Below are 24,588 nucleotides of genomic sequence, written 5' to 3' on the forward strand. Positions count from 1 at the left end.
ATGTGTTAAAGCATCAAAGCTGGTATCACGTGTGTGCCAGATATAATAAAATACCTGTTGAACACATTAATCTTGAAAGGTAATCTAGGACATAACAGTTGCAAAGTATTAATAGCTTATGTAGGATTTATAAACTTAAAAAAAAATAATTTTTTAAATATAACTTGAGTCATGGTCAAACAGAATTCTTATGTCTTATCCACAACACTAAAACTGGCAAATCGCTCTGTTTGAAAGTGAAAGCACAATTCAGAGTTTAACTTACATATTTCTAGTTAGGTTTTCATGTAAATTTGGGATATCTTTCTATAGTTGAACTGCATTCCGTTTTATAAAAATTACTTATTTTTGTGAATTCCATAGATATGGGTATCTTGAGGCTCAGCAATGTGGCAAACACTTATGGAATGGAATTGTTCTCTATCCTGAAACATGACCCTCATTAGGATAAATTCTTGAGGAAAATATTTTGGAAAACATTGTGCCCACAGGGAAGAGGGGAAAAAAAAGGCACACAAGCAGATCAGTTTTTAACATACTGTACTAGTATTTGCAATGGAACTGAGTATTGTCATTAGGTCAGGTCGAAATTTCAATCTTATTGTATACAATGCTGTCCAGACGCAGAAAACAATGATCAAATACTGGTGAAGATGCTGCAAAGTGAACGAATGCATAACACTGACCTAACTGACAGACTTCATTATTTACTTTTAAACTAACAAAGGAAAACTAAGCGACCCTCCATTTAAGCAATCGTTGACAGCGCGTTTGAAACTGTCAACAGGCTAAAATTATAATACTAGTTACATATCTTGCATAAATACTAATACAAGACATGAATAAAAAATCCCTATTTACCAAATACGCGTGAAACAAACAGTAAATACAAAGTTGTGTATAATTAGCTAAACCGCGGCGAAACGTTGTCTACTATTCAATGTTTTAGAAAAACTACGTTTTTGCCGCCGTTCTCATTAGTTTGTACAGAAGCTATCATATAAAGTATATTTGAAATGGAAAAACTTGCAAAGTGTTCGGACGGTTAAATATGATTAAATGTTTTAACATAAACGGCACATTTCCCCCAATAACCTTTGGATTGTTACCGATATGCACAAATTGCTAGTGATGCACTAATCTTTCTTTCTTTGATAAAATAACTTTTATAAAATGCTGTATCCCCTTTTGCGCACCGGGATTTTTTTCTGTTCCACTTGTAATGCCAGAGACATACAATGCTTGTTTTATGGGTAACCTACAACAGCTGATGGGAACGATACACTACATCCGCATGATAAATCGAAACCATTCAGTGGTCGGTAGCCAATGAACAGTCAAAAGTTTGATTCGCAAATGTAAACACACCAGAAATAGTCACTGAGATCATGCTAAATCCTAAGCTGTCCGTTTACGTTTCTAAAGCAGCGCATCTAACAAACCTTGGAAATTCCATATGGAAATTTACATTTTAATAAAACTTATTCAAAAAATCAAACTAACATGCTGTGACACTTTGCACTTTAGAAAGTATAGATTGTGCTCACATTCAGGGAAACCACTGCATATTAAACTCATAGACGGAATACGTAATTAATCACTCACCTCATTATCTATTAACATCTCTGCCCGTGGATCTGTATAAGACAGCCTGGGGATTTGTTTGGTGTGGAAGGGGTACTTGCGAAGCTGAGATTCTGTCCAACCCGAACGCGGACTCTCTGAGAAATCGCCACTCTCTCGCTCTCCATCATTAACTGCGGCTGCCATAGCAATGCAGACAGGTGCTTCTTCGTACTCAAAACAATAAAGCAAAAAAGAGGCCTGCTGAAATAAAGTTCCGCGTAAGTTACTGTACAGAAAACGAAACCATACTGCAACTACAAATATAAGCAAATGATACGCGCTCTACTGTACTGCAATCCTGAGGTAGAAGCTAGACTGTCAACACAACCCAAAACAGAGGAAAGTGTTTACGCCGTAAGAGTAAGATCGGAAAATCCGTGCCCTGCGCTCTTTAAAAAACAGTACCACCTAGCGATTAGGAGGAGCACTAGTTGATACTGAAATCTCAGAATTGCTTTATTAAAGTATACTTTGTGATATATTTTTATGAATCTTGAAATCTGTGATAAGTCTCGAATGCAATACAATAAAACACACAGAAAAGCGCAAAAATAAACTGAAAGGCCGGTTGATTTTTACGAATAAACTGGCAATTGGTGTATTGATACCTGTTACCCGTGGAATTTTTGCCCCTTTGATTTGACGCAGGCGCATAACACATTTATTTAATTTAATTCAACTTAATCCATTTGTCAGACGTCGCGATGTCCGTCAGTAACGCCTGCTCGAGTTCACTTGTTTTTTTTTTTATTTTACCCGATTGATGGATCTGCAAAAGACTGTTAAATCAAACTGCGGTTTAATTAATTCTCTTAAGGTGTTACATGTATGCAATTAATCTTACTTTAAACCGTAAAATTACATTATGTATGTACTCATATTATTTGATTATAACTCAATATGATCTTAAAGGTTTTGATGCAATAGTCCATACACCCAAGCTTCTGCCGCGACCACTAATCTAGTTCGGGTTAACCATGACGAGAGCCTTTCTTATATTATTTACATTGTACAAAATACTTCATCTGTTATATAACCACTTGGAGGGCATCAGGACTCACTTTAATCTCCTCAGTTTTTAACACCATCTAGACCCACCTGCTTGCGGAGGGACTCTTATAAAGGATTTTAATTTAGAATTCAATTTGATACAATGGCTGACTGATTTTTTTAACAGACAGGACTCGGAAGAGTGAAAATTAACGTTTTTTGTTTGATATGCTGTCCTCATTCACAGGGTCCCCTCAGGGCTGTGTTCTTTCACCTCTTTTGTACATCTACTATACTAATTGTTGTCACAGAAAATCTGAAAATAGGTTAATTTAAAAATTTGCTAATAACGCAGTGATTGTTAGCCTACTAAATGAGAATGAAACCAGTTATGATTCTGTGGTAGATTATTTTGTTAACTGGTGTGATGTCTTTTCCACAAAAACTAAAAACTTATAATTAATTTCAGAAGAAACACCATTCACCCACAACAAATTACCATTATTTAATGCAGGCCCTACCATTATGTCACTCTGTTATGAATCTTGTATTGAGTCTTTCTTTACTTAAGTTTTGCTGACAAGGTTTGGAAATTTTAATAAACAAAACAAAATAAATCAAACTGTAAAGTAATAAAATCTCAACAGTCCAATCTAACAAACCTGTTTAACAACAAAGTATTATGGAAAGCAGAGTGTATTCTGTGAGACACATTTCTGCTTTATTCCAACAACTGTTAGTCTTGTAAATGAGTTCAATTTTACTAAACATCCACTGGGTTAAATCACAAGATGAACAATTAGTATTTGTGCCACTCATCAGTCAAATCAAAATGTTAGTTTAATTTCCATGTCTAATATATTTGATATAATGTTTCACCATAACTATTATGCTCATTGTGTATTTATTTTAAGTTTATTTTTAATGGAGGTGTTCTTTGTGGTGTGTTTTAATGTTATATCATGGTGTCTCTGTAAAGCCTGTTGACCAACCAGACTTACCTTCTTGGGACAATAAAACTGAACTGAAATTAAATCTGAAAAATACTCGGGATAGCCTGATTAAGTGCATTGCTCCACGAGAGGTGGTTAATAGCATAAATCCATTGATGGTGGCCTACATCAATGTTTTGCAAGATAATCCTATAAAGCTATAAAGTTATATTTATGAGTAGAAAAATAGTATTTAATTGTTTATCCTGTAATGAGAAAATATTTAATCATAAAAATGAATATCACGCCTGTGAAAGTTCTAATTTCGTAACTGTTTATAAAATTAATGCTTTTAGTGTTTTATATTTGGGATATCAAGAAAATATGATCGCCCAACGACAGACTGGTGCTCTGTCCTTGGATTGTTCCTGCCTTGTGCTCTATACTTGCTGGGATAGGCACCGACGACCCTTCGACCATTCTCAAAATGAAGCGAAATTAGAAAACGGATGAATGATAGCGTGAGTTCCTTCTTTCTTTCTTTCATATAAATTTTGTCCTTCGAGCGACCCGTAAATCACCACGAAATTACTTTTGCACGTTCGCGTCCTTTTGCCCCGCCCATTAGTCACTGACAGTATGGCGGCCCTCAGAAACAGACTGTTTCAGACGCTTTTACGCAAGAATGTCACTGGGATTACATCGTTCTTGTCAAGTGCTAGAGCAGGTCAGTTATTATTTAAATTATTTATAATTCTTAAATCTTTCAACATAACTACATTTTCATTAGAACCACAATGTATGAATAGTTGATGTTGTTTGCTTTAACCTTGGAAAGGTTTGCATTACGGAAAGGAAAATAACATTATTAAAAAAACAAAACATAACTTTAATCTCATTAATGTGGTGGTTACTATTTGTAAATACTCGTTGATCTGAAAATGATAGAAAATTGGAATTCGTGTTTGTTGTTGACTGCAAACATGGACGATGGGTAAGGGAATTGACATTTCTGGTCTATTATATTATACTGTGTATTATCTTGACTGGGATGCGAAATTTAAAGATTTTGAAATGTGCTTGCTGACGAAGAAAATGTCTGTCATTTTTATTTGACATTTTTTTGACTTAAGTTATATAAAATTAAGAACATTTGTTAGCATAAAAAGTCTGGACTAGTGTAAACCTCTGTTATTTGTGTTGATAAGAAATGTAGTGAGTACAAGTACATAATAGATAAGAATAGTTGCGTCATATATTTCATATATTAAAATGTTTGCTTCAGTTTGACGGTTTAGAAGACTAAGTATTCACGATTTTAGATATTGAATTTGTCGCCTTCCGATAGAGGTCCAGAGAGGGCTAGATCACCAAGTAAAAGATCAAAAATAACACCATATTCATAATCGCCGGCCTTGAAACAGTCTAAAAGCTCAAATGCTTATGTTGGAAATTTGTCATTGTAACGTTCTTGGAATGGCTCTTAAGAGGGCTACAACCACCAATAAACAATCAAATATCAAAAATATTCAGCAACTTTGAAATGGCATAAAACGACACTCCACATGCCCTCAATACCTGATCCCCGTTTTTTTGAAGTTTTGTGAAAAGGAGTAACTTTGACCCCTTGTATCCCATTGGGGGGTGAACCTCTGGGGTCAGTTGGCATGGCTTGCAGTTATTTCTGATCAGGTTTGCTAAATAGACCTGTTAATTTACCGTTTATAATTAAGCATGTAATTTAATGCACAAAATATAGTCCGCTCGATATCTTGTATAACTAGACATCAAGACGCAATTAACAGTATATCATATATGGTTTTTTTCTCGTAGCAGTGAGTCTGGAAATAATTTCATAGTGTTCATATGAGCCTTATGAGTCTTGTGAGCATAAAATGTCTTTTTTTCAATGTTTATTTTTTTCAGCCTCTGGTGTATCCAAGAGTATGCTCCCTGGACCATACCCCAAAACACCGGAGGAGAGAGCAGCTGCTGCTAAAAAGTACAATATGAGGGTGGAAGACTACGAGCCTTATCCAGATGATGGAATGGGGTATGTGTTTTTTAATGCAGTCATTGTGCTATTGTAGAAAATTTTCGATTGGAAATTAATAGTTAATCAGATAAAACAATTTGACACTGCCTTTAATTTGAGAGGTGCAATATATAGTAAATTAAGTGTACAATTGTTTTGTGCTACAATGTCTGCCTTATCATAAAATATATTTGAAAATGTGTATATGTTTATTTGTAGTCACCCAATAAAATATATTATTTAAATAAAATTCTCTGCCTTGATGATTATCCTAGGAATTTGTTTTTAGTACTACATATTGCAGGGAATGTTTTACTTATAGTGACTGAAAAGTCATCAATTAGTAATTGAGTTTCTTTGTTTATTGTCCTAATACTATTTTAAAAAGTGTCTGTATTATAATGAGATCGTGTTCAGCCCTGCCAGTCTCATATACTGTAGTTTTGAACATGACAAAACCATAATGAAAATAGGCACCATAATTAAATAGCACAGAGCGTAAAAACTTAAAGCCGTTTCTAAAATAAGTACAGCTGTTAAAGTTATCGCAAGTACATTATAGAAATAAAAGTGCAAACCCTATTTCATAATAATTAGAAAACTTCTGTTTAGTTTTTTTTTCTTCAATTTTATATCTCATTTGTATGCGTTTCATTGCCCTTATTCATGTCATTATTTTATAATTCCTATTTTATTTATTTAATTTGGCCAAGACTGTATTCCATTGCCACCATCCTCCTTCAGTCTTTCCTTATTGGCATCAATTTTTAATTCCACTTGGCCAGATAACAAAAAGTATAAACCTTTCTTTTTTTGTAAGCTGGAAATTGGGAAATCGTAGCTGTTTTAATTGCATTTATACCTAATAAATGTGAAACCTTATAACAGAATAATGTCATAGTACATTTTTGATAATTTAAGTAAGCCTCACTTTGTTAGCTGTGGTAACATGATTGTTACACTGAGCACTTAGGAAAACTAGGATAAATATTCATAAGTGGGTCTTATGTGGATTTATTCATTTGAATTACCAGGAATACTTTGGTAAATATTCTGACAATAAAAATGTACACCCATAAGTATTGCTTTTTCAGTTTATTAAGTCACCCTGCCATTTCTGTAGAAGAGACAAACTGATTGACATATGCAGTTAATGCATTATATATCCACTGTCTTAAATAGTTATAATATCCTTTAAGAAAGTTTGAGTTTAGCTATAGATAAAATAGTCTTCATTAATTTGTATTGAGCATGGTGAAGTCATCTCAGAATTGCACGTTACACACATTTCTCTTCAAAATATTCCTGAACCAACACTCTATAATGAGGCACCTGTCTCACTCAGTCAAATGATTTGGGTATCTATCACACTCAGACTATAATGGAATAACTTTTTCTCTTATTTATAAGACGACAGGTTTGGATTCACAATAATACCTAATTCTCTAGCATTACACCTCATTACTGCTTAATAAACAATCTGTTGTTGTAACTTGTGTTGATAGCACATTACCTTATTTTACTCAACTAGAAGAATTTACCCCACCTAACATAACAAATTGGGAAATGATTACAAGAAAGGAAATTCACTTTACGAGGAACAGTTCAAAGCATATTCAGAATTTGCCTGACATTTTATTAACAATGTCCTAAATTAAGTATGATGAACCTCTGGTAAACTTTAAGATGCATCATTGTTTAGTCAATGATTAGTTTGTATTCAATCTCATTATTTATTTGCTTTCTATATGGTAAGGAGTAGGAATGTCAGATTTAATTTAAACAAGAATTAACATATATCTGCATGTCTCATAACATATTGTGATTTAACCTATAAAACCAGTTAAAAAATTAAAAGAAAGTTAAAAATGAAAATTGCTGACTTAAATGTTACTCATGCATAATTTTGCTAGTGAAATTACCCCAACAATTTCTCTGATTGTTAATGAAGAAAAATTAGTTACCGTAATAGTCTTCAACACATCCAAGATAATTTTTTATTAGACAAATTTCATATAATTCACAGCCTTGGTCTATGTTTGTTGCTGCTGTTAAATATCTTGCATTATGCTGTTTTTTAATCAGGTCATGTTGAACTTTAATCTTTCGTGAAGGGGATCTGAATTGAAGAATATTTATGTGTTCTGTAATTGGACAAGAAGTGTGGCCACCATTGGTTTTATACTTCTACCACTTTCATTTTTTTCTGTAATACTTTAAATCGTAATGTGTTATTTTTATGCAGGATATTAATATTTAAACAACACATATGGTTAAAGATATGTATTTCTTTCCAAGGTATGGAGACTACCCAAAACTTCCAGATAAATCACAGCAAGAAAGAGATCCATGGTATTTGTGGGATCATCCAGATCTGAGGAGAAACTGGGGAGAACCGGTATTTATTTGAGAGCTAAATATTAATATACAGTTAGGTCCATAAATATTTGGACAGAGACAACTTTTTTCTAATTTTGGTTCTGTACATTACCACAATGAATTTTAAATGAAACAGACTTTCAGCTTTAATTTAGTGGGGTGAACAAAACGATTGCATAAAAATGTGAGGCAACTAAAGCATTTTCTTAACACAATCCCTTCATTTCAGGGGCTCAAAAGTAATTGGACAAATTAAATAACTGTAAATAAAATGTTAATTTATAATACATGGTTGAAAACCCTTTGCTGGCAATGACAGCCTGAAGTCTTGAACTCATGGACATCACCAGATGCTGGGTTTCCTCCTTTTTAATGCTCTGCCAGGCCTTTACTGCAGCGGCTTTCAGTTGCTGTTTGTTTGTGGGCCTTTCTGTCCGAAATTTAGTCTTCAACAAGTCAAATGCATGCTCAGTTGGGTTAAGATCGGGTGACTGACTTGGCCATTCAAGAATTTTCCACTTTTTTGCTTTAATAAACTCCTGGGTTGCTTTGGCTGAATGGTTTGGGTCATTGTCCATCTGTATCATGAAACGCCGCCCAATCAATTTGACTGCATTTAGCTGGATTTGAGCAGACAGTATGTCTCTGAACACCTCAGAATTCATTCGGCTGCTCCTGTCCTGTGTCACATCATCAATAAACACTAGTGTCCCAGTGCCACTGGCAGCCATGCACACCCAAGCCATCACACTGCCTTCACTGTGTTTTACAGATGATGTGGTATGCTTTGGATAATGAGCTGTTCCACGCCTTCTCCATACTTTTTTCTTGCCATCATTCTGGTATAGGTTGATCTTGGTTTCATCTGTCCAAAGAATGTTTTTCCAGAACTGTGCTGGCTTTTTTTTAGATGTTCTTTAGCAAAGTCCAATCTAGCCTTTCTATTCTTGAGGCTTATGAGTGGCTTGCACCTTGCAGTGCACCCTCTGTATTTGCTTTCATGCAGTCTGCTCTTTATGGTAGACTTGGATATTGATACGCCTACCCCCTGGAGAGTGTTGTTCACTTGGTTGGCTGTTGTGAAGGGGTTTCTCTTCACCATGGAAATGATTCTGCGATCATCCACCACTGTTGTCTTCCGTGGACGTCCAGGGGCCTCATGCATAACGCCGTGAGTAGAATTCGCACTATAACACGACGTAAGCACAAAAGCCGAAATGTGCTTACACACAGAAAAATCCAGATGCAGGAATCTGTGCGTTCGCCAACTTCCGTGTTCTTCCGCTACATAAATCCCGCTCAGCGTGGAAATAAATGCACGTGCACGCGCCTGCTGTCCTACCCCAACTCCTCCCAGAATTATGCCTCTTTGAATATGCAAATCAATATAAATAGCCCTTAAGACCAGCGTTCTGTGAAAAGGCAATGGCAAAAGTACGAGGAAAAATAGAAGAATTTCAGCGAATACCAAATGGAGGCAAAGAAAAACGTACTATTTGTTGGTTTAAACGGTTATGTAAGCAACAAAAGGAAGTTGATCGAGTGACATAGTGTTTCAGAGAAACTCGAAAGCTCAAGTTCACAAAGTCGCACAGTGCCCGAAATAAAAAACTTGTCACATATCAAAGACGCGGGAAAAGGTGACTCGTAGCCTACATAGACTACGTGCTCTTCCTCCAACAGGACACAGAATCCATTACGTTCATAATATTACAGCTCTCTGAATAATTAAAATACTGAGAAGTATACGTGATATCATTTTCATGAAGATTTGAGTTAAAGCATTTTATTAAACATGGAAACACGGTGGCGCAGTGATTGTTCATGTCTTACAGCAAGATGCTTGCTGCGCCATGCGTGACCTTCAATGAAATGCTTTATTACAGAAGTACTGTCTCTTTCAAGCGTTCTAACCCCACAATTCCTGTCCTTACTTTTCTTTCTCCAAATACCCAATCGCCACACAATCAGCTCTGTAATAGACGTTGAGCCATCTGTAAGCTTAGAACGCTGATTCTTCAAAACTTTTAAGGAACATCAAAATATCTTCATAATGTTTAATTATTCTATCTATCTGCCTCCCAGTGTCGCACCAACCACAGCATGAATACAGCGTGATGCAGGAACAAACCATGAACAAAGCTCAAGCTCGCTAGCGCTGCGGAACCATGTAGTTAAAGTTTTAATCTGTATAATATAATCAACATATTTTGCTGCATTTCATCTTAAAAATGATATCGTCATCATATGTAAATATGCGCTTTATAAAGTGGCTTAGGTTGTGCAAGATTATAACTGTATCATAACTACAATTACCTCACGGTAACTTGTAAGTACAAACAGTTTTACAAGGAGCACTTGATGGACTGATTGAGTGCGTGTATAGTTCTTGGGATGAAACTGTTTGTGAACTACGAGGTCCGAACAGGAAAGTCTGTGAAGCGTTGGTCAGATGAGAGCAGTTCAAATAACGAATGGCTGAGGCAGCGAGTGCTTGATGCTATATACCGATAATTCTCTTTGCAATTGCTGTAGATCTGTGATTCACACTCAGATACAGTGATATAAATACTGTGGTGCAGTGAGAGTAATATGGAAAAAGATGATCCGCTGTGGCAACCCCTAACGGGAGTAGCTGACAGAAGAAGAAGAAGGTGCAGTGAGAGTAACAATGCTAAAGTAGTTACGGTATTTAGAATATTTTGACCATTCTGTGGACCATTATATTGGTACAGGTTAATTACAATTGGGTGTATTAAATTTATGAACGATATGCTGTTAATTTCATTGTATTTGATAAAGCCGCCATTGTGGATGTGGATCTAAGAAAGGGTAACCACACAGGAACAGTAGCACTGCTTTGACGCTGGGTGCTGCCAGTCTGCAAAACCGAGCGGAGAACTTGCGTACGACAGGGTATGAGGTACCGTGGAAAAGTGCGTGGCTTTACGCCAAGTGTAGGTTTTATACATCGCGATTTTAACGTGGAAACGTTCTTATGCAACATTTCTGTGCGTACGCACCGTTTATACATGAGGCCCCAGGGGCCTCATGTATAACGCCGTGCGTAGAACTCGCACTATAACATGGCGTAAGCACAAAAGCGGGATTGTGCGTACGCACAGAAAAATCCAGATGCAGGAATCTGTGCGCACGCATACTTTCACGTTCTTCTACTACATAAATCCCGATTTGCGTGAAAAGTAACGCACGTGCACGCGCCTTCTGTCCCGCCCCAACTCCTCCCAGAATTACGCCTCTTTGAATATGCAAATCAATATAAATAGCCTTCTGTGAAAAGACAATGGGAAAAGCACGGGAGAAAATATAAGAATTTCAGCGAATACCAAGTGGAGGCAAAGGAAAAACGTACTATTTGTTGGTTTAAACAGTGGTATAATCAACAAAAGGAAGCTGATCGAGTGACAGAGTGTCGGAGAAACTCGAAGGCTCAACTTCACAAAGTCGCACAGTGCCCGAAATAAAAAAGAAATCACATATCAAAGTCGCTGTGAAAAGGCGAGTCGTAGCCCACCGTCTGAGTGTCATATGAAAGCTTATTAGGGTACAGACAAAAAAAAGGCACACAGTGGGGAAAAAGCACGAAATGTCAACTTTATTCTCGAAATTTCCACTTTAATCACGTTGTTTATTTTGCCATTAAAGTAGAACATCATAAACTTCATCTTAAAATCGTTTATTTTACTAGTTTCTCAAGTAGCATGTTAAATGCTTTTTTCTGTGTTTGATCTTCTATGTGCTCTATGTGTGTGAATCACTACGTGCTTCCGTTCTTTCTCTTTCTCCGACAGGGCACAGAATGCATTACATTCGAGAGATTACAGCTCTCTGAATAATTAAAATACTGAGATGTATACGTGATATCATTTTCATGATGATAGGAATGAAAGCATGTTATTAAACATGGGAACACGGTGATGCAGTGATTGTTCATATCTCACGCAAGAGGCTTGCTGCACCATGTGTGACCTTCGATGAAATAATTTATTACAGAAGTACTGTCTCTTTCAAACGTACTAACCTCCAATTCCTGTCCTTACTTTTCTTTCTCCAATCGCCACACAATCAGCTCTGTAATAGACGTTAAGCCATTTGTAAGCTTAGAACGCCGATTCTTCAAAACTTTTAAGGAACATTGAAATATCTTCGTAGTACATGTTTAATTATTCTATTCGTCTATCCTTCCAGTGTCGCGTCAGCACCAGCAAGAATACAGCGCAAGGCAGGAGCTATCCTTGAACCAGCTATACGCTGCGGCACCGTGTCCTCACATGTTTATTTATTAACAATACAGATTATTTAAATGAAGTTAAAGTTTTATCTGTATACTGTAAGCAACATATTTTGCTGCATTTCATCTTAAAAATGATATTGTCATCATACGCGCTTTATAAAGTAGCGCAGGTTGTGCAATATTATAACTGTAGTGCAAGTTTACAGTGAGGTGATTGAGTGCGTTTATAGTTCATGGGATGAAACTGTTTCTGAAACGCGAGGTCCGTACAGGAAAGGGTTTGACGCTTTTTGCCGTGGTTGAGGTAGTGTGTACTTGAAACTATATACCGATCATTCTCTTTCCGATCATCTGCTGCTGTGATTCACACTCAGATACAGTGATATAAATACTCCGAGTGGTGCAGTGAGAGTAATATGGAAAAAGATGATCCGCAGTGGCAACCCCTAACGGGAGCAGCTGAAAGAAGAAGAAGATGCAGTGAGAGTTACAACGCTAAAGCAGTTATGGTATTTGGAATACTATGGCTATTCCCTGGCCCATTATATTGCAGCAGGTTAATTACAATCAGATGCATTACACTAATAAACAATATGCAGTTAATTTCAGTGTATTTATAAAGCCGCGTCAGGAATGTGGAGCTAAGAAAGAAAGGATGAGCACACAGGAACAGTAGTTTGACCATTCTGTGGACCATTATATTGTTACAGGTTAATTACAATCAGATGCATTAAATTTATGAACGATATGCGGTTAATTTCAGTGTATTTGACAAAGCCGCCGCCGTGGATGTGGATCTAAGAAAGAGTAACCACACAGGAACAGTAGCACTGCTTTGACGCTGGGTGCCGCCAGTCTGCAAAACCGAGCGGAGAAATTGCGTACGCCAAGGTATGAGTTACCGTGGAAATGTGCGTGGCTTTACGCCAAGTTTAGGTTTTATACATCGCGATTTGAGCGTGGAAAGGTTCGTACGCAACATTTCTGTGCGTACGCACCGTTTATACATGAGGCCCCAGGTCTTTTCGCATTGCTGAGTTCACCAGTGCTTGCTTTCTTTCTCAGGATGTACCAAACTGTAGATTTTGCTACTCGTAATATTGTAGCAATTTCTCGGATGGGTTTTTTCTGTTTTCGCAGCTTAAGGATGGCTTCTTTCACCTACATGGAGAGCTCCTTTGACCGCATGTTGTCTGTTTACAGCAAAATCTTCCACATGCAAGCACCACACCTCAAATCAACTCCAGGCCTTTTATCTGCTTAATTGATAATGACATAACAACAGACTTGCACACACCTGCCTATGAAATAGCCTTTGAGTCAATTGTCCAATTACTTTTGAGCCCATGAAATGAAGGGATTGTGTTAAAAAATGCTCTAGTTGCCTCACATTTTTATGCAATCGTTTTGTTCACCCCACTGAATTAAAGCTGAAAGTCTGCACTTCAACTGCATCTGAGTTGTTTCATTTAAAATTCATTGTGGTAATGTACAGAACCAAAATTTGAAAAAAGTTGTCTCTGGCCAAATATTTACGGACCTAATTGTAATTAAAGACTTGCATATAAAACTTTAATACCATACATTAGAACTGTCCATTAAAGTTGCGGTACCCATTTATATCTACAGGTTGGTTTAAAATTTTATATTAGTATTTAAGTCTTTTTCACAAGCTTAGCTAAAAAAAGTATTGTTTTACATTTAAATAATTCTATTTTATTTACAGATGCATTGGCATTTTGATATGTACATTAGAAACAGAGTTGATACATCACCTAGTCCTGTCCCTTGGAACAAAATGTGTATGCAGTTATTTGGATTCATTGGCGTTATGCTCTTCATGTTCTGGCTTGGTGAAAAATTTCCAGCATATCAGCCTGTGGTAAGTATTTATTATGTAAATATATAAAATTGTAATATGATATGCTATCTGCTGTATTTTCACATGTTATTTTCTATTGGAATAATTTGCAAAAACAACTTGAGTAAAACATTTTGAAATTGAATTCTTAAATAATTAAAAAGCATATACATATGGTTTTATTAATTATTAAAGGTCAGTAAGGTGTGTATAATTGCTTACCATATTTTGTTAAAGAGATTGGCTCACCCCTTAACATCAAAGGGACTAACTCCATACAAAGACTGGACAACTGCTCATAAAAAAAATAATAATAATTTGGATGCTGAAAGAAAATAATTTAGTCAGAACCACAGGACTGAAAGTAGGCATGGTAAAATTAACTCTTTGGATTGACTTCAGAAAGGTTTAAATCTCGGGTATCCTTGGCAAAATTCTGTCTGACTAAGATCATTTAGGTAGATTACGTTGTTTGCTTGCAAATGGAATGGTATAGAGACATAGAGTTTCTGACTGTCATAGCGCAGTGTATATACAGTGCCCTCCATAATGTTTGAAGTAAAGACCAATTTTTCCTTGATTTATACCTCTGCTCCACAGTTTAAAATTTCAAATCAAAGAATTCAGACATAATTAGAGTGCACATTGAAGACTTTAATTTAAAGGTATTTGCCTTTCATTTTGGTCACACCACAAAGAAATTGCAACACTTTTTATACATGGCACTAGGGCACTTAAACTTTTGGGACATTTGCCGTCACAGATGTTTGTGATTACTCGAGTGTTCTTCATTGATTCATAAGTGCAGGCATAAGATACATAGGCTTGCTTTTACCCTGTGGAGTTTGTAGATGTCATTGTTCAACATGAGGATAAGAGCTGTGCCATTGAAACTCAAAGAAGCTATTGTGAGGCTTCTATAAACAAGAAGGATTACCTAAATCAACTGGAATGTAATTAATTAAGAAGAAAGAACGCTCTGGTGAGCTCAGTAGTCGCAAAGAGGCTGGTAGGCCAAGGAAGGCCTCTACTGCTGATGACAGAAGAGTCCTCACTATAGTAAAGAAAAAGCTCCAAATGCCTGTCCAACAGATCAAAAACCATTGTTAGGAAGCAAATATGGATGTGTCACGAGACTACTGTGTGCAGTCGAGTTCATGAACAGAAATACAGAGGCCATGCTACAAAATGCAAACCAAAGAAGATAATAAGTAATGTCTGTGAATCACAGACATCAAGCAGTCATTGCATACAAGGGATATGTAATAAAGTACTAAATATGACTGCTTTAGTGAATGTACACTTTAATCATATCTGAATTTTTTTATTTGTAATTTTAGACAGTGTAGCAGAGGGGTAAATTAAAAAAAAATGGAGGGCACTGTATGTATACATCTAATGTATAATGATGTCATGAGTCAAATAAAAGAACAAAAACAGATAAAGGGCTGGGGCACCAGAAATTACCCCATTTAATATCCAGTGTTGAAATAGAAGAAAAAAGACTCCCTAAAGTTGTCACTGGTAACATTAAGGCTTCTCATAGCCTGCTAAAAAAAAAGAAAAAAGTCCCCATAACTATTTTAGTCATGCTCAAACTTGTGCAACCTGTCCGATGCTTACATGCGTGAAACATGTTATTACAGTAACTTAAAGAAATGTAACTAGGATACAGTTAGGTCCATAAATATTTGGAGAGAGACAACTTTTTTCATATTTTGGTTCTGTACATTACCACAATGAATTTTAAATGAGACAACTCCGATGCAGTTGAAGTGCAGACTTTCAGCTTTAATTCAGTGGGGTGAACAAAAAGATTGCATTTAGCTGGATTTGAGCAGACAGTATGTCTCTGAACACCTCAGAATTCATTCGGCTGCTTCTGTTCTGTGTCACATCATCAATAAACACTAGTGTCCCAGTGCCACTGGCAGCCATGCACGCCAAAGCCATCACACTGCCTCCACCGTGTTTTACAGATGATGTGGTATGCTTTGGATAATGAGCTGTTCCACGCCTTCTCCATACTTTTTTCTTGCCATCATTCTGGTATAGGTTGATCTTGGTTTCATCTGTACAAAGAATGTTTTTCCAGAACTGTGCTGGCTTTTTTTTAGATGTTCTTTAGCGAAGTCCAATCTAGCCTTTCTATTCTTGAGGCTTATGAGTGGCTTGCACCTTGCAGTGCACCCTCTGCATTTACTTTCATGTAGTCTTCCCTTTATGGTAGACTTGGATATCGATACGCCTACCCCCTGGAGAGTGTTGTTCACTTGGTTGGCTGTTGTGAAGGGGTTTCTCTTCACCATGGAAATGATTCTGCGATCATCCACCACTGTTGTCTTCCGTGGACGTCCAGGTCTTTTTGCGTTGCTGAGTTCACCAGTGCTTGCTTTCTTTCTTAGGATGTACCAAACTGTAGATTTTGCCACTTGTAATATTGTAGCAATTTCTTGGATGGGTTTTTTCTGTTTTCGCAGCTTAAGGATGGCTTCTTTCACCTACATTGAGAGCTCCTTTGACCGCATGTTGTCTGTTCACGGCAAAATCTTCCACATGCAAGCACCACACCTCAAATCAACTCCAGGCCTTTTATCTGCTTAATTGATAATGACATAACGACAGACTTGCCCACATCTGCCCATGAAATAGCCTTTGAGTCAATTGTCCAATTACTTTTGAGCCCCTGAAATGAAGGGATTGTGTTAAAAAAATGCTTTAGTTGCCTCACATTTTTATGCAATTGTTTTGTTCACCCCACTGAGTTAAAGCTGAAAGTCTGCACTTCAACTGCATCTGAGTTGTTTCATTTAAAATTCATTATGGTAATGTACAGAACCAAAATTAGAAAAAAGTTGTTTCTGTCCAAATATTTATGGACCTAACTGTAAGTAGGTTTTAAACAGAAACATAATGAGCAAGAAGTTATTTGTGTGTATTACCAATTTTTTCGTATTTTTATGTGAATTGATTTTGTTGTGAATTTCACTAGAACTTTTGAAACAAAAGTCATTTGAACTGTTTAATTTTATGTGTTCATTGTCATACTTAATTCTTGAACCTTTCCAGTGCCTGCATGTCTGAACTATTTTGGAAATCTTCCACAAATACTTGCAAAAAACAGTTCTTAAACAACAATTTATTTTTTTTACATTGAGAATTCCAAGTATGCGGTGTTTGAGCCATTGATTGATTGATAAATCAGGCCATGCCAACAACAACAATGTGCAGTAGAAGAAAATGCATAGTAATTGAACAAGAGGCTTATACAAATACTAGTCATTTAGCCCGTTACAATAACGGGTGCTAGAACAGTAGTGCATAAACATTAGTAGGAACAGTCTATATTAAATGGCAAGGGACTTTGCCCTCATTCTTTTTGTTGGTCATATTTTTCTTTCTTTCAGCCTTTCTTTTGTTGATGTTTACTTGCTGAGCTGACCGTTCTTCGTGGGCTGCTGCCGTGCATTGTGTGTCTTTAATTTTCTGTGACAGTAATACTGTCTTGTACGGCTCTATTCAATAAGGGCGCGCACAAAAAGGCAAGCTTCGAAAAGGGCGACCTCAATTGAGCACGGCGAATAAAGGCGTTCGCAGATAATTTAGTTCAAATGGCTCTGGAATATGTGAAGAGCAACAAAGGTGCAGATCTTTATTTACGCGCTGCGCCCAATTGAGGTCACCCTTTTGAGGCTCGCCTTTTTGTGCGTGCCCTCATTGAAGGATACCGTCTTGTACGTCCGCTGGCTTGTACGTCCGTAATATACCTTTAATTTTCTCTGGCGGTAATACAGGCGTGCGCGTCAGTAATATGCCTTTAATCTCCTCTGACAGTAATACTGGCTTGTATGTGGCTGTAATATGCGTCACTGTATTGTGTACCTTTAATTTCCTCTTGCAGTAATACTGGTTTGTATTTCCGTAAAACGCCTCTAACTTTCTCTGACAGTAATATCGCGCAACGCACCATGCCCCGTGCATGCGCACTTCATCAGAAGACACCCACACCTGGACGCACATAGGGATTTTATATATATATAGATAATGTTTAGACAGTTTTAATTCCAAGGATGGCCGTCTAGGTTTTTTAGATATTCATTTTTTAGTCTTATTGACATTTAGTCCTTACAGGAAATTTTAAGGACAGGACCTGGCTTGAAAGTAATGTTAAGTTTGCAATATTAATACATAAACTACTGGGTATTAGATGTTGAAGGGGCACAGTGATGTAATGTTATCACAATATTTTGGGTGTGCCTAGGAGTTCTGCAGATGGGAAAACTTACTGTGCATTGAGTAGCTTGGTCTGTTCGGTTTGGTTTGTTGCTTCTAATAAGAAAGTTAAATTTTTATGGTGCTTATTTTAAACATTTGAATGCTGTTAATATTGCTACATGCTAGTTATTAATCAGTGAGGGGGAAAAATTGGGTACTTTTATAGTATTGCTGTATATTTCATAATGATATAATAAAAACACAATGAGGGCAGGTATCCCTTTTCCTTCTTTTCTGATACATAATATACATGTATGCATAACATACAGTGCTTCTAAAATAACATAGATGGCACACCAAATTCTCTCATACTTACCTCTCTCTCTTTTACTGCTAACCTTTGATTGGCTGAAGAGATTCCAACAGAGTATGCTGTGTTCTTGATAAGCTGAGCGTTTTGGTTAAGTTTGATTTTTACATTATTACAGGGAAGAAAAAGATTTATTTGAAACCTCTGTTTGCATTGCATTGTATGCATTGTCATGAAAATTGGGCCAGAGCACACTTTAGACCAGGGCAGCCACATTTATATTAATTTTTGTGTATATTTGTATTTGAATATTCATTATTGAATATATAGTTTTGAATGCTACATTAGTCCGGACACATAATACAGCATTGCTGGCATTTTCAGGGTGTCATCCATGCACAACACTTCCAGAGATGGACTATTCATATCTGGTTTAGACAGCTTATATAATATTGTATATTGAGAAAAATCAATATTTTGTGTTTATCCCCCTTACCAGACAATACCTTGAAGGAAGATGTACCAAAACTTGTACAGTATATATTTCAGGTTTTCTTTTAATACAAAATAATCTCATCAAGTCAAGTAGAAAGTAGAAGTTAAACAAGTACCCATTTCAGTCTGAAACTGTTTCTGCCTATTGTACATGGTGTGTGTGGTTTTTTTTTTTTTTTTTTAGGTTGGGGTAGAAGAAATAATAGATGAATTTGCTTGTTACTTTGGGAAATGTTCACACTTGTCTTGAAAAGTCAAAGTTTACCTTCCATATATTCCACATGTCTGTCCTGAGTTGTATCATTAATGGCCAGATCTGATAAATTTGTGAGATCAAATTATTCAAATGAAATTAATTAAAGCATGAATTTCTCCAATTGCATGTAATATAGATTGAAACATTTTAATGCTCACACTCCTATGATTTTTTTTTCTTTAACTTCAGTCGTATAAGAAAGGGAACATAGATTGTAAACATATAAAAAGAAAAAAGAAATTATTATTTTTATTACATTATGATAGTACTCTTATCATGGTGTTTCAGGTCATTTTCACCACTAATTAATATTAGATATATTTGTGTTTTATTATTTTATTCATCTGAGAAGTATTTATTTTAGTGTTCTTTATGTAAAAGACTATAAATTTGTGTTTTTATGAAGTATTTTATAAAATTGCAGTCTATAAATGTGTCTTTGTTCAAATGTATTCTTGTTTAACCAATACATAGAGAATTCCTGAAATGATTAGATACTTGTTTTGTATTTGGAAAGCGTTTCATTTTTTAAAGGATAACTCCACCCAACAGTTATATATATTCTTTTTATCTTTTGCCACATTTAGTTTGTATTGATGGCTCAGAAAATTTTTTAACCCATTGTTTTCATGCAAAACAAGAGAAAGGCAAACAGTGTGAAAAGTGTCCATGGAGGGAAAAAAAATTCTTGCAACTCATGTTGCCTAATCCATATGTCTGTTATCCATTTGTATGCTCAAAATGTGCAAAATGCATGATTTTTTTTTACTGTACCCATAATACTATCTGTTTGAATTAAAGACTGGAGTCTTGGTCAGTGAATGATTGGGAGGGGTGGATCTTCAGTTCAAATGCACAGTATTATGGGAATGTCTTTACTGTTTATATTGTATACTGAACTTGGCAGAAGTAAATATTAATGTTAGAAAAAATAATGCATTAATTTTGCACATTTTGAGCATATGAGGGGATAACAGACATTGTTTATGTGACACAAGTTACATAAGAATTTATTTTATTTTAGTTTTCACATCTTTTGATCATTTGCCTTTGGACAGAACAGTGTCACCATTGCATTATCTAATATTTTGCGTGAAAATATGAAATTTGAAATTTTTTCTTGTTTAACACTAAAACTACATGAGTTAAGTAACATATAAAAATATTTTTGGGTGGAGTATTCTTTTACATAAGGATTAGGGGGTCCTATTTCTCTATGCACTCTAAAGGTGCTTCACCTTCCTATTGTCATTGGAAGTAAGCTATGTTTTATGTTTATGTGTATATCTTTCTCTCTATTTTATACTAATTTTTTTCTCTTTGCACTAATATCGTAAATACTGTATTATATTTCTTAACTCCTGATTTGCCATTGTGTGAATGCAATAAACATTTGGGTTTGAAGACAGCAATGGAAATGAAAAACTAAATGCAATAGTCTGGTCCAGAATAAAACAGCACTGTTGGCAGCCTGTCAAAATGCAATTTTCATTTTTCCGTTTAGCTCTTCATTTGAGTATTTTTTTTCCCCTTGGCCATTAGCATTGCTATATCTTTGTAATACTATTTTTCTTTGTTTCTTCATAGGCTCCCAAACAGTACCCTTATAATAATCTGTATCTCGAAAGAGGTGGCGACCCAAACAAAGAGCCCGAAGAAGTGAAACATTATGAAATCTGATATGACAGATCATTAGTTGTATTACTCTGCATTAAAAATAAATTATTAGAATGAAGACAAATCATGACTGTTGTATGGATATGTTCATGGATGGCATCAGAAGAAAACATTTATATAAGTGCATTTAATCTCATATTAAGTTACCTAAGCAGGATCATTCTTTGAATATGAATTACTTCACTTAACCAGAAACTAAACCAAATGAAACATACTGTGCCCTTGCGTTACCACTGAGTATATATTAGAGCTCTGTTTAGCACTATACTATACAGTACTAGCAGTATGACTGACAAATTACTGACTTGTTTCTTGAGAGTTTTGCAGTTCCTACAAGCTGACCTAACGATACATTATACGATATAGCTACTGAAAAAATGGTTCCTCTGCCTTATATATATCACAGCATGCTGAAGATTAAAAAACATCCAAGAAATGCCATTGTTCAAGTAGTATTGCAGAAGAGTTTCAGTGTCTGCTGTTTTCGGAATGTTAAAGGGGTTTTATTTTTTTTCTCAGGAATGTCATAATTAGTACATTCCTACTGCTATGGTGAATTTTGTCATCTATTGTTTGTTATTATTTAACATTCATTGTTCTGTTGGTTATGGAATGTATCTTTGTATTGAAGTAAACTAAAAACTGTTTTGTATAACGCTACTATGCAAGGTATGCAGTGCAATTGTGTGACTTTTTCATTTGGCATGGAAGATGCCTTGTTTTATTGAAAAGATCTGTCACATAAAGGAGCGATATACAATAGGTGGCCTATAAACAATCAAAAATGAGTAGTTAATACAGGAAGAGTGCAAAACATATATTTTAAAAAAGATATTTGCTAAAGTGAAATTAAAAGGGAACAATATGGGGAAATATGATTTAATTTGGATTTACAAACAGAATGGAAAAGCCTGAACTATTTAGTTGTTAAATTTGTTTTTTATGGTGTGTGAAACAGTCTGGCAAATTTTAAACTGCTTCAGCATTGATAATAACATTTATTTTGATATTCGTTGTTTACCAGATATGTTGTAACCACAGTTACTTTGTACTTAAAGTTGGGCTACATCTGATAGTTACAATAATCAAAGAAATGTAATTGGTCCCACATACTGGACTACACTGACCTACCAGAAACAAAAGATTTCTTTCATGTAAATATTTAGTAGTCATCATTTAATCAGACCCTGTGTATAATGACACAATTATCCAACAGTTTACTTATGTATTAACTAGTTTTGCTACCAATCTAAAACAAATTGAAATCTAAAGAATCAATATACAGTAGTGGCAAAAGTTTTGGCAGTGACACAAATGTTGTGTTTTGCAAAATTTGTGGCTTCTGTTTTTGTGGTGGCAATTCACATTCTTTTTATATTATTGTGCATAATAATCAGATACATATTAATTCATTGCAAAGAGCTTTAGTAGCATAAAAAGTTAACTTTATCACTGTTGTGATGTAAGATTTTGCATATAACTTGATAAATATTTTGTATGTCTTTATTTATAATTTAGGCAAAGCAGTGTAATTTAGTGTTACATTAGTGAGAAGTATTCATATTTACCCCCCTTTAGGAATGAGTCTCTTTGAATTTTACGACAGAGATGGGGGGGGGGTGGGGGTGGGTAGGAGGAATGTGCCTTAAACCAGTTTGGTGAGTATTTCTCTGCTAAAGTCTTGGGGGCAGGTGTTAAGATGTTCTATTTCCCCATTGGTCTGAGGTATGGCTGTTTGGAATTGGCTTGTCTCAGAGGCCTTTAAGTACTATGATGCCCTATTGGCTCTAGGGGTTGGACAGAACATCATTAAATTTACTTGCTTAACCTCACACTGTCTCTCTTACTAACCTCTGATGATGAAGACAACACAATGAAGAGCACAGCTCGGCAGCCATATTGAACAGGCTTACGGCCTGTTCTGAAGAAAGCTGAGCACCAATAATGCTTTAACTAGAGACATTTTAAATAACTAACAAGTCTGTGTGCTGCCTGAACTACACATCACCATTTAATCAGGTTGTATAGTTGCCAATATTCAAATGTACTTTGCATATTGTTATTTTTATGAATATTATCAATAATACATTGTTTAAGTTGTAACTTCTGCTTGTCTTTTACTACACCTAATTGCCTGAGGTTATAGATGTAGGAGGGAAGGTGGGGATAAGTTCATCCACCCATCTATTTTCTAACCCGCTGAATCCGAACACAGGGTCACGGGGGTCTGCTGGAGCCAATCCCAGCCAACACAGGGCACAAGGCAGGAACCAATCCTGGGCAGGGTGCCAACCCACCGCAGGACACACACAAACACACCCACACACCAAGCACACACTAGGGCCAATTTAGAATCGCCAAACCACCTAACCTGCATGTCTTTGGACTGTGGGAGGAAACCGGAGCGCCCGGGGGAAACCCACGCAGACACGGGGAGAACATGCAAACTCCATGCAGGGAGGGCCCGGGAAGCGAACCCGGGTCCCCAGGTCTCCCAACTGCGAGGCAGCAGCGCTACCCACTGCACCACCGTGCCGCCCGGGGATAAGTTATATACTATAATACCTTATAAATAGTGATAAGTCTGTGATATCTGAGGCATTCTGACAAAGGCTACATATTAATAATACAATAGAGGAAAGTAGAGCAATATGTTTTGTCTTGGTAGAGTAATAATCACAAAAACCCATTTTCACTTATTTTGGCCCTGGCACAAAATGATCAGCTAAAAGTGTCCAGCAAGCGCCAGGACTGTCTCCTCCTGAGGAATCAGTAACAGAATTGTGTTGCCACTAGAGCAGAGCTTGCTCAGTATTAGCAGTAGGCAGGTGCGCTACGTCCATCTGCAATCACAGTGAGGAAAAGACTTCTGGACAATGGCCTTGTGTCAGAAAAGGGCAGCAAAGAAACCACTTCTTTCCAAGTAAAACGTGAAGGACAGACTGAAATTCTGCAGGAGGTACAAGGTTTGGACAGCAGAAGACTGGTGCAGAGTTATTTTTGCTGATGAATCCTCCTTCCAAATATTTGGGACATCTGGAAAAACGATTGTGCAGAGAAGAAAAAGTTCTGGGTCGTGCAAACAGTGAAGCATCCTGAGACAATCCATGTGTGGGATTGCTTGTCATTCAAGGGAGTGGGCCCACTTACAATTTTGCCCAAGAACATTGCCATAAATAAAGAATGATATCAAAATGTACTCCAAGAGCAACTTCTTCCAACAATCCAGGCACAATTTGGTGATGATCTGTGTATTTTCCAGCATGATGGACCACCATGTCACAAGGCAAAAGTGATAACAAAGTGTCTCGGAGATCATTACATTGAAAGTTTGGACCCGTGGCCAGGAAACTTCCCAAATCTTAAACTCACTGAGAACCTGTGGTCATTTCCCAAAAAGTGGGTAGACAAGCAGAAGCCCACAAATTATGATCAACTCCAAGCACTAAAAAGACAAGAATGGATCACCATCAGTCAGGATTTGCCCCAGAAGTTGATATCCAGCATGCCAGAGTGAACTGCAGAAGTTATGAAGAAGGGTCAACACTGTAAATATT

At 36.4% G+C, this 24,588-nt stretch overlaps 2 protein-coding genes across 2 annotated transcripts in view; one reads left to right on the forward strand and one right to left on the reverse strand.

Annotated features, from left to right (window-relative positions):
• The window catches only part of hif1an (hypoxia inducible factor 1 subunit alpha inhibitor), a 35,728-nt gene extending 33,733 nt beyond the window's left edge, over positions 1-1,995 (reverse strand). Inside the window, exon 1 of the mRNA XM_028795494.2 lies at positions 1,606-1,995. Within this exon, the coding sequence (XP_028651327.1) occupies positions 1,606-1,770 (165 nt within the window). The 5' untranslated portion in view covers positions 1,771-1,995. The remainder of the gene's footprint in view (positions 1-1,605) is intronic.
• Positions 1,996-4,145: 2,150 nt separating this feature from the next.
• ndufb8 (NADH:ubiquinone oxidoreductase subunit B8) lies at positions 4,146-21,095 on the forward strand. Its single transcript, XM_028795503.1, has 5 exons — positions 4,146-4,275; positions 5,475-5,601; positions 7,882-7,981; positions 13,944-14,099; positions 20,942-21,095. Exons 1-5 carry the CDS (start codon positions 4,188-4,190, stop codon positions 21,032-21,034), a joined length of 564 nt encoding a protein of 187 aa, XP_028651336.1. The 5' UTR covers positions 4,146-4,187; the 3' UTR covers positions 21,035-21,095.
• Positions 21,096-24,588: the final 3,493 nt, after the last annotated feature.

Source organism: Erpetoichthys calabaricus, chromosome 2, assembly GCF_900747795.2.
Source record: "Erpetoichthys calabaricus chromosome 2, fErpCal1.3, whole genome shotgun sequence".
NCBI classification, from domain to species: Eukaryota; Metazoa; Chordata; class Cladistia; order Polypteriformes; family Polypteridae; genus Erpetoichthys; species Erpetoichthys calabaricus.

Excerpts from the sequence above, each read along its gene's own strand:
- ndufb8 (XM_028795503.1), top strand. The coding sequence starts at position 4,188 with ATGGCGGCCCTCAGAAACAGACTGTTTCAGACGCTTTTACGCAAGAAT. Across the intron at positions 5,602-7,881 it reads TATCCAGATGATGGAATGGG|GTATGGAGACTACCCAAAAC; the intron begins GTATGTGTTTTT and ends TTTCTTTCCAAG. Across the intron at positions 14,100-20,941 it reads TTCCAGCATATCAGCCTGTG|GCTCCCAAACAGTACCCTTA; the intron begins GTAAGTATTTAT and ends GTTTCTTCATAG.